The sequence below is a fragment of the Theobroma cacao genome, chromosome 4 (assembly GCF_000208745.1).
Source record: "Theobroma cacao cultivar B97-61/B2 chromosome 4, Criollo_cocoa_genome_V2, whole genome shotgun sequence".
Classification (NCBI taxonomy): domain Eukaryota; kingdom Viridiplantae; phylum Streptophyta; class Magnoliopsida; order Malvales; family Malvaceae; genus Theobroma; species Theobroma cacao.
Window position 1 is genome coordinate 20,718,820 of NC_030853.1, and position 10,864 is coordinate 20,729,683.

General features: G+C 35.8%; 2 protein-coding genes across 2 annotated transcripts; both read left to right on the forward strand.

Moving 5' to 3' along the window:
• Positions 165-3,468, forward strand: LOC18601969 (2-hydroxyacyl-CoA lyase). Its single transcript, XM_018120001.1, has 2 exons — positions 165-1,649; positions 2,849-3,468. The coding sequence occupies exons 1-2, from the start codon at positions 267-269 to the stop codon at positions 3,161-3,163; spliced, it is 1,698 nt and encodes a 565-aa protein (XP_017975490.1). The 5' UTR covers positions 165-266; the 3' UTR covers positions 3,164-3,468.
• On the forward strand, positions 5,905-10,536 carry LOC18601971 (putative disease resistance protein RGA4). Its single transcript, XM_007033081.2, has 2 exons — positions 5,905-9,697; positions 10,179-10,536. Exons 1-2 carry the CDS (start codon positions 6,207-6,209, stop codon positions 10,231-10,233), a joined length of 3,546 nt encoding a protein of 1,181 aa, XP_007033143.2. The 5' UTR covers positions 5,905-6,206; the 3' UTR covers positions 10,234-10,536.

The following is a 10,864-nucleotide window of genomic DNA, read 5'->3' on the forward strand; positions in this document are numbered from 1 at the left end:
ACTCTAAAGCCGCCTCAAATCTTTGAATAAACACCCCCACAGCTCCCAAAATCACACAAGGAATTAGCTGGCCTAAGCCAAGCTATCTACGACCACAAGTTGAAAACCTCTTTATCCTGCAAAAGCAAAAACCCATTTTAACACTCGGACCACCCTGACCATAATTCTTTGCATATAAATTCTAAACACGCAAAGCATGTATAACTTAGACTCAACACGTGGTAGGCACAACAACAATTCTCACTAACCAAAACTTCACTGAAGAAATGGCGGACTCCCTAGACGGAAACGTTTTAGCAGCCAAATCGTTAGCCCGTTTCGGCGTCGCTCACATGTTCGGCGTCGTGGGCATCCCGGTAACCTCCCTTGCCAACCGTGCTGTCCAAATGGGTATCCGTTTCATCGCTTTCCACAACGAACAATCTGCCGGCTATGCCGCTTCCGCTTACGGCTATCTCACTGGCCGCACGGGCCTTCTGCTGACTGTTTCTGGGCCGGGATGTGTCCATGGGCTCGCAGGTCTATCCAATGCCATGATCAACACCTGGCCCCTGGTCATGATCTCGGGCTCCTCCGATCAGAAGGATTCCGGCCGTGGAGATTTCCAAGAGCTTGATCAGATCGAAGCCGTGAAACCTTTTTCGAAATTCTCAATCAAAGCTAAAGATATTAAGGAAATTCCCAGTTGTGTTGCTAGGGTTTTAGATCATTCGGTTTCGGGTCGACCCGGCGGGTGTTATTTGGATTTACCAACCGATGTTTTACATCAAACGATAACTGAATCCGAAGCTGAAAACTTGCTGGCTGAAGCTGAGAAAGGAAGAACTTTTGAAGAAACAATAGTTCCGGAAAGTTCGGAGATCGAAAAGGCGGTTAGTTTGTTAAGGAAAGCGGAAAGGCCGTTGATTGTGTTTGGGAAAGGAGCAGCTTATGGGAGAGCTGAGGGAGAAATGAGGAAGTTGGTGGAAAGGACAGGAATACCGTTTTTGCCAACACCAATGGGGAAAGGACTGGTGAATGATGATCATGAGTTGGCTGCTAGTGCAGCAAGGTCACTTGCTATTGGGAAGTGTGATGTTGCATTGGTGGTTGGGGCAAGGCTTAATTGGTTGTTGCATTTCGGGGAGAGTCCTAAGTGGGATAAGGATGTGAAGTTCATTTTAGTGGATGTTTGTGAAGAGGAGATTAAGTTGAGGAAACCACATTTGGGTTTGGTTGGGGATGCTAAGAAGGTGTTGGAGATGATCAATAAGGAGATTAAAGATGACCCTTTTTGTTTGGGAAACTCTCATCCTTGGGTTGAGGCTGTTTCGAAGAAGGTGAAGGATAATTTGTCAAGGATGGAGGCTCAGTTGGCAAAAGACGTTGTGCCTTTCAATTTTCTGACTCCTATGAGGATTATCAGAGATGCTATTTTGGGGTTGGGAAGTCCTGCTCCGGTGGTGGTTTCAGAAGGTGCGAATACTATGGATGTTGGAAGGTCTGTGTTGGTTCAGACCGAGCCTAGGACTAGGTTGGATGCAGGGACTTGGGGGACAATGGGTGTTGGTTTAGGTTATTGCATAGCAGCTGCCGTCGCTAATCCTGACCGGCTTGTGGTTGCTGTTGAAGGGGACTCTGGATTCGGGTTCAGTGCAATGGAGGTTGAGGTATGTATTCTTTAGACTTGAATGTGGCCCTTGTATGATTTAATAATTATTTCATGTTGTCTTTATGCAAAGCCTGTTACAGGTTAAACTAGTCTAATTAGTTAATGATGAAATGTAATGTGAACGCTTACAGTGACAGAGCAGGGTGTTGATTTATTATCATATAATCCTCTTGGCTTCGAAAATTACTGTATAGTTTCATTAAGAAGTTGGTACTCCATTTTGAGTCTAAATTTGCTGCTGATTAAGCATGTATTCATGCGATTGAAATAGTTTTCCTGTTTCTTTAGAATAAATTAGGTCTAGTGCCTCCTAAGCTAGTGATGATGATGTTTCTTTTAAGGGCTCAGTGATCGTTTTGTTGATTATCTTATCCTTTTGTGGCTTTTGTGTTCCAATTTCCTTGTTGGTAAAAAATGATTCTCCAGTTTTGCTGGTAGTTTTGTTCAGAGAAGTTTGAGCAATAGAGGTTCTTACTGTAACTCTAGCATGTAATAGCTACCAAATCATCATATGCTACTTATATGCCATCATTCAAAGGAGAAAGCTGAAACATTCTGTTGTAATTGTGCTGATATTTCTTCAGCTGATAGTCTGGTTGCATGGGAATATACTTTACCATAGGTCAGTAGTCTGTACCATGTATCCACCGTACTTTTGGATTTTTTTCCCTGAAAAGACCAATGTATGTCGTGGATGCAACGCTGGTCTTGTTATAAGATTGAGATGTTCCATCAAGTTAGCCAAACTGGTCATAAGTCAATTGTGTCACAAATTCTTGGATAAGAGTTACATAATAAGGTTTCTCTGAATCCTTTTTTTCGTTTTATGTTGATAAAACATCATTATGATTAGGAGCAGTGTTAACAACTGAAATTTGGATGTGTTTGATCATTAATTAATGAGTGATATGCTTCTCTTTTGAATTTTGTTCCATGTCTCATACGCCTCTATTTTCTTCCTTCTCTTTTGTTTTTTCCTCCTTATGACTGCTTCTTGTTTTAAAGTCTCTTTAGTAAATCTTACAATTATAGGTGCTCTTCTGGGTGTTTGACTTAAATATGCCCCTGCTTACAAGGTTATATTTAAATCTTATGTTTGCCTTTTCTAATTCCGCAGGCATTGATTTGATATAAGTTGCTTATGGTTGTGATAATCCATATGTTTAAATCTGATGTTTGCCTTTTCTAACTCTGCAGACATTGGTTCGATACAAGTTGCCTGTGGTTGTGATAGTCTTTAACAATGGTGGTGTATATGGAGGTGACCGGAGGAGCCCCGAAGAAGTTACTGGCCCTTTTAAAGATGATCCTGCTCCCACTTCCTTTGTTCCTGGTGCAGCCTATCACACACTGATGGAAGCTTTTGGGGGCAAGGGTTACCTTGTTGGGACTCCTGGTGAACTGAAGTCTGCCCTTTTGGAATCATTTTCTGCACGAAAGCCAGCTGTAATAAATGTTACAATTGATCCTTTTGCTGGTGCAGAAAGTGGGAGAATGCAGCACAAGAACTGAGGTAGGCTTTAGCTCAAACATTTTGTCCTACAAGTTGGAATTTGGAAGCTGGTCTTCACTTGACAAATCAATAATGTGAAAGGTTCAGTTTGTTAGTGCTCAGTTGTGAAGCAACAAATACGGGTAATTTGTATTTGATTTTTCTGGTTGAGAGCAGAGACAAAGTGTATATCCCATAGATAAAGCATTTCATATGTTGTTTTCCTTTTTTTGGAATTGTCAAGATTTTTATGGATTATGAAGCAAGGAATTCTACACAAAATTTCACATGTTATCAAGTGTTGTGATGATTGGCAACAGCATTCGAATCTCTATACCTGTTTACCTGTCTTTGCCGCGGCGGCCACCCCCCCCCCCCCTCCTCTTGTCCCTCTAAATTTTTGGTCTCTAATGCAATTTCGCTCTTCTTGCTTTTGAAGCTGGCTGTTGTGAATTTTTGATGTTACGATGAGCTTTTTGTTTTTTTTTATAGATCACAATGTAGGAACCACGTACGCTTTGGAAGGAAAGTTCTTATTTAAAGGGGCCCTAATTTCAACTCATGGTATCAAAGGGATAGTAGCATGCTGCACCAAACATTTTCTGGGTAATTATGGTGGCGAAGGGGAAAGTTAATGGAAGCCATGGCCATGACCATGGCAGTCAAGTCTACTCCGGGTGGCTCACAAACACAAGTAAATCCTCGGATACTATCAGTTAATATTTTTAATTATTATCTAATAGTTGTATATTACATTTTTCTACTTTCGAAATAAAAGTTTGATAGTGATGGGCAATCTTAAGATATTTTAATTATAGCTATGAATGAATATTTAATGTCTTGGGATAATAATCGTTTTTTGTTGTACAAGTCTCATGAACGAGAATAAATGAGATACAAGCAATTCAACAAATTTAGCTTTCATATAGAAAGATTCTATTAAACATAAAAACAACTAATTATGAACTTCAAACATATTTTCTATATACAGTATAATTGCCAACAAGATTTACAAGTTAATAATAGAATTCCATTTTCCATATTATATGCTCTAAACAATATTAAATGGTCGTAATATGATGCTTACTTGATAAATGGTATCCTTTATCTTCTCTTGGTGTAGAATTATTAAAATAATTTTAAAAAAATAAACAACATAATATTTAAAAACTCATATATTAAATTAATATTTTATGTAATTTATAAAATATGTATATTATTAAATAATCAATCAAAAGTTAATAATAATTAAAAATACAAAGAGATGAGAGGCAGTCAACGTTTTCATTGAAAAAAAATCAATTACGATATCATAACAAACAATCAGAAAGTTACTATATGTTGTAATTTTTTTGAATAATCAATCAAAATTAATTCATATGTACACTATGAAGGTTAAATTGTAATATAATGAACATAATAAAATTTTCCTTAAGATATTTAAATTAGAATTTATTGCGATTCACAAGTTACTCAATAACTGATTTAAATATATTTATAAATAATTTAAAAATTATATGACACAGTCTTTATCTTTGTAACTTTTTTTTTTCTCATTTTTGCTTATTGGAGGAACGATAATAAATTATAAAAACATCCAAGTTTAACACAATAATTTACAGTTTTAATAAATTAGTAAAAAAAGGGCAATTTTTTTTTCTACAAGCTTAATTTATTAGTCAATCAAATGTCACTTATAAATTATATATCTCACTCAATAATTAAATTGAACTTAATTTTATTTTTCAATAATTAGGATTATTTTTTATGTATAAAATATGACTCATAACTTTATTTTTGTTATTAATTAAGAAAATACCTCAATCTTTTAAGTTTTAATCGAAATTTCAAGTAGATTCATTAGTTTTCGACATGGATACTCTATTCTACTGAACACATAAGTCTAGCCGTTAGTTAAACGTTAATGATTTTGTTAGTTTGATGACATGATAATATAAAAAAAATAATTTTATAATTTATTAATTTTAAAATTACTATTATATATTTTTTATTAATTTAAAAAAATAAAAGAGCATTGATAATTTTTTCAATTAATAAAAAAATATTTTAGTCATTTCATAATCTTTGTTAATGGCGTTTACATTTTTTAGGTAGAGTGTCTATTTCGAAAATTAATAGATTTGTTAAAATTTTCGATTAAAATTTAAGAATATGGGAGCATTTTGAGACTCATACTAAACCATAGGTCCTTTACAATGTGAGAGGTCTTGGTTAGTTAAATTGGTTTACTCATATTGTAGATTGATATTTCATGATGGAATGAAATCATCTCTTTCAAAAAAAAAAATTTATTATTATTTAAAATTAATTAATAAATGATTAACAATTTAATTTTAATTTTCACTGTAAATATATTTATTTTCAAGATTCATGTGTAAACTACTTTTTACTTTTATGATATCAAAATTGATTAATCAACTTTTAATTAGTTATAGTATACTGTTTTTTAAAAATTGAAAATTTATTTTAAAAACAAAATTTATTTTATTTTAATAGTTTTATGAATATACATTGTTTTATATATATAATGTCATTGTACTTTAAATGTTAGTTACTTGTGGACCAACTCGATTCGTAAATTATTATTATTATTATTATTACATATAAAATCATTTAAGTACAATGTACGTTTAATAAAAACTAATAGACTAATCGTGGGTCATTACTCGGAAATTGTACGAGACTTGGGAAAGTTACAGTGTAATGTACAGGGAAAGGACTTATGCTTCCATTGACTCGGGTAATGGAGAAGTTACCGAAGACCCTGATAACGATAGGCTTATATTTCTGATGTATGCTTTCCATTTGCTTTATCCGGTCAAGTCAGCACCGTGTGGGACACGAGAAAAACCGTTTACTACCAACCAATCTCATTCATCTTTGCGTTTCCTTCAATCATTTCTCAATTTCTCTCCTGATTCTCTGCTTTCTACTTGTAATTAACTTCCGGTCTTTGCATTTCCCTCAGTTGGTTTCTCAATTCTCTCTTGATTAATTTCTGTTATTTGATTTTTTGAGTTCTTGGAGTGAGACGGGTCGGTCATGGCTGATGTACTTGTTTCTACCCTTGTGAGGACAATCTTGGGGAACCTGAATTCTCTAGCTCTTCGAGAAATTGAAGTTGCAAGTAACTTGAAGACAGAGCTTGAAAACCTTGAGAGCACGTTAACTACCATCCAGGCTGTGCTACAAGACGCAGAGCAGAAGCAATGGAGGAGTGAAGCTGTGCAGAATTGGCTTAGAAAGCTCAAGGATGTAGCCTACGATGCTGATGATATACTAGATGAATTTGCTGCAAAAGCTTTGAGATGGAGAGCTCGAAGACACATGAGCTGCCAAGTAAGTGATTTCTTTTCCTCTCAAAACGCAACTTTGTTTAATTTTAACAAGGCACATAAACTTAAGCAAGTTCGGCAAAGATTAGATGCTGTTGCAGAGGAGAAAAACAAATTCCACTTGACAGAAAAAGTTGGGGATGTGGAAGTTGATGACAGAGAATGGCGACAAACTAGCTCCCTGGTGAATGAATCTGAAATACTGGGAAGACATGAAGACAAGGAAAACATAATTAATGTGTTGCTTACTAGTTTAAGAGATCAAAATGATTTGTCCATTCATGCTATATGTGGCATGGGTGGACTTGGAAAGACTGCCCTTACACAATTGGTCTACAATGATGAAAGGGTGGAAAGGGCTTTTGACTTGAAAATTTGGGTTTGCGTATCTGATGATTTTCAAGTTAGAAGGTTGACAAAAAAAATCATAGAGTCCATTGATGGCAGCCCTTCTGAAGTCCGGGAGCTGGACGTTCTGCAACGACACTTGCAAGAAAAGTTGAGGGGGAAGAGGTTTCTTCTTGTTTTAGATGATGTCTGGAGTGAAAACAATGAAATGTGGGATCGCCTTAAAAATCCGTTGACGCGTGGGGCAAAAGGCAGCATGGTCATAGTAACTACTCGTATTGAGAAAGTTGCTCTTATCATGGCCACTCTTCCTATATACCATCTAGGCTACTTGTCTGAAGACAATTCTTGGTTATTATTCAAGCAACGCGCATTTCAGATGAAAAGGAAGGAGGAGTACACAAAGTTGGAAGGAATTGGAAAGCAAATAGTTAAGAAGTGTGGAGGGGTTCCCTTGGCTGTAAAAGCTCTCGGAAGTATGTTGCGGTTAAAACATAGAGAAAGTGACTGGTTATCTGTTAAAGAAAGTGAGATCTGGGAGTTAGGGGATGATGGGAGCACCATTTTACCTGCCTTGAGATTGAGTTACGATAATCTACCATCATTTTTAAGGCAGTGCTTTGCATATTGCTCTATATTCCCAAAAGATAGTGAAATGGATAAATCTAATTTGATAGAGTTATGGATAGCAAATGGATTTGTTCATCCTAGAGGACAAAGGGAGTTACATGAGATTGGGGAGGAGATTTTTGAGGAATTAAGTTGGAGGTCCTTCTTTCAAGATTTGACAGAACATAATGATGGCACCATAACATGTAAAATGCATGATCTCATTCATGACCTTGCACTTTCCATTATGAGATTTGAATGTTATATATTTGATGACAAGAAGTTGTTGGAGTTTCCAGAAAAGATTCGACACTTACATATTCCCATGAGACCAGCTCCTCCTTTCCACTTGGAAGCGAGTCTCGTCAAAAAGGAAAAAGATTTCATCAAAAGTTGTTCGTTTTTGCGTTCACTTGTTCTAGGTGGCTTGTTTTTGGATCCCAAATCTTCTTTGAAACATATGAGAGCATTGGATTGCTATATGAATCAAGTACCCAGGTCGCTTGGAAAAATGATACACCTAAGATATTTAAACGTACGTGAATATCCTAGCATCAGCATCTCCGTCAAAAGAATTCCAAAGTCTATCAGTAACTTGGCTCACTTGACTTATCTAAACTTATCTCACTCTTCCATCAAAAGGCTACCTGAGTCGACCACTTGCCTCCAAAACTTGCAGATAATGATACTCTCCCGCTGCTACTATCTTTGCGAGTTACCTAAGGGAATGAAGCATATGAGAAATCTAAGATGCGTTAATATCTCACATTGTGGTTCTCTTAAGCGAACTCCACCTGAGATCGGGTACCTGACCCGATTGCTAGAACTGAGTATTTTCATAGTAAGGAAGGACCACGGTTGTGGAATTAGCCAGCTGAAAGAATTAAACCTTGGGAAGGAGTTATGTATAAAGGAACTCAATAATGTGACAGGTTCAACAGAAGCCAAGAGTGCCAACTTGATAACGAAGGAAAATCTTAAATCGTTGAGTTTGATTTGGGGAAAACATGCAGGCGAATGTCCACATAACGAAGAGGAGGTTCTTGGCAGTCTCCAACCTCATTCTAATCTGAAGTCTTTACAGATATGCGGTTATCAAGGTTTAAGACTTCCCAATTGGATGATTGAGATACCGAATTTGGTCTCAGTTGAGCTTGACCAGTGTGAAAGATGTCCACGTCTTCCACCTCTAGGGAAACTACCCTTGCTCAAGTTTCTTAAAATAAGGGGAATGGATGCTGTAAAGTGTATTAGCAGTGAATTCTGTGGAGATGGGGTGAATTCATTCCCATCATTGGAGGAACTCAATTTTGACTTAATGCCTAATTTGGAGACATGGAGAACACTGGAAGGAAGAGAAAGTTTTCCTCGTCTGCAGAGCTTGACTTTCAGGAAATGCCCTAAGTTGATCGAATTACCGGAATTTCCAACCCTCAGAAAGTTACGAATTTGGACAAGAGGGGACTACTTTGGCCTCTTTTCAAAACGTGATGGTCTTGGTTCTCTCGAGATCAATGATCTTTCTATCTTGACAGTTGTTCCCCATGGATTGTTGCAAAATCATACGTATCTTGAGGAGTTAACAATAGAATCCTTACCCAATCTCAAGTCTCTGTCGAATCAGCTGGATAATCTATCTGTGCTTAAACACTTGGATCTTAGGGACTGTGACAAACTTGAAGACATTCCGGAAGCGCTTCAAAACCTCAACGCTTTAGAGAGCTTGAAATTAGTTGGGTGTGATAGTCTTGTTTCGTTTCCTGTTAACGGATTGCATGGCTTAACTTCTCTTCGCAACCTAACGATTAGCTGCTGTGAGAGGTTTGCCTCTTTATCTAATGGGGTCATGCATTTGACGCAGCTTGAGGAATTGCGTCTTCTTAGATGTCCAATGTTGAATTCCTTACCGGAGGAAATTCAACATCTAAATGCTCTTCGAACATTGACAATTAGCGATTGTGACGGATTAACTTCTGTCCCAAACCAGATAGAACAGCTCACCTCGCTTTCCAAGTTGGAAATTGGTCTTTGTCCGAATCTAACGTCTCTGCCTCAAGGGCTACGGAGTCTCACAGCACTCAAAACACTGTGGATTCGAGGATGCCCGCACCTGGAAAGGAGGTGCAAGATAGAGGGAGGAGAGGATTGGCCCAACATAGCCCACATTCCTTCTATTCAAATCATGCCTTATGAAAAATATTACCATGGAATACGAATATTCCATGGCAGTCTCTTAACAAGGTGAATTTCTCTTTCTAGTTTTTGCATTTTTATTTATTTATCTAATTACTTGAATTCCTTTAAGAACCTTTATACTTATCTATGCTCCGATGCCTTGGTTATCATCTTGAAATGTTTAATTATATTTTGGTGTGAGTCTGTTAGAGAATACCTAATAAAAACAAATATATCTAATCTGATGGTAATTCTATCAATTACTATCAATTTTTCTTGTTATGGTGTTTTATTTCCTATTTGTTCTTTCTTAATACTAATGGTAGAAGAATGATGTTTTTAACACAAACTTGATCTAACATTTAAAAATGAGAAAAGTGAAAAAAAAAATATAATCATTTCATTTTGTCAATTTGTATGTGTATTTTTATTATTTATAGTTTGTAACATAAATGCTAGAACACATTGATTATTCATAAAAAAAAACATATAATTCATTGTTTGAATCCCATGAAGTTAACATATTGCTTTCTAAACACATTTTCAGGTTTGGTGATTGGAAACTCCCAAGAAAATTTTTGAAATCTCAGTCGGATTCATGAATAAGTGGAACAAAGCTGATGCGTGGGATGAACTTTGCAGAGATGTGTAGTACCCGAGTTGTGCATCAACATCTTGATCTAGGTTCAACATTATTTGTTAGAACATAGGATTGAAAAACTGAAAATATTTGAAAAAGGTTTAAAGGTGTGTATTACTATATATTTCTGGGTTTAGAGTTTTATCCATTTTTATTGTAAGTATGTAAAAGGGTTATTGATGATAAATGTTGATAATGTAATGAATGTTAGTAATTGACTATGTTTTGTACGGAAAATTCAATGCACTTAGCATTTATTTTTGTATGTTAAGATTATTATTATTTTATAAAGTTTTTCTGTTGCAAAACAATGTAAAAGTATCTTAAAGAATATAGAAAAAGGAAGGAGAGATCGATGGAGTTGTTTCTATATATATTTTTTTATTGAACAAAGGAATTCCTATTTAAAGAAAATAACATGCATGTTTGTACACAAATAATTGTTCAAAAATAACTTTCTATCAGACATAACTGTCTATGTAGACAAGTTTGTTGATACTTAATTTTTTAACTATAAGTACCAAGGGTCAAGTGTTAAGTGTTTTTATGAAATAATAAAATATATTAATTTTATATTATTAATTGCAAGATCA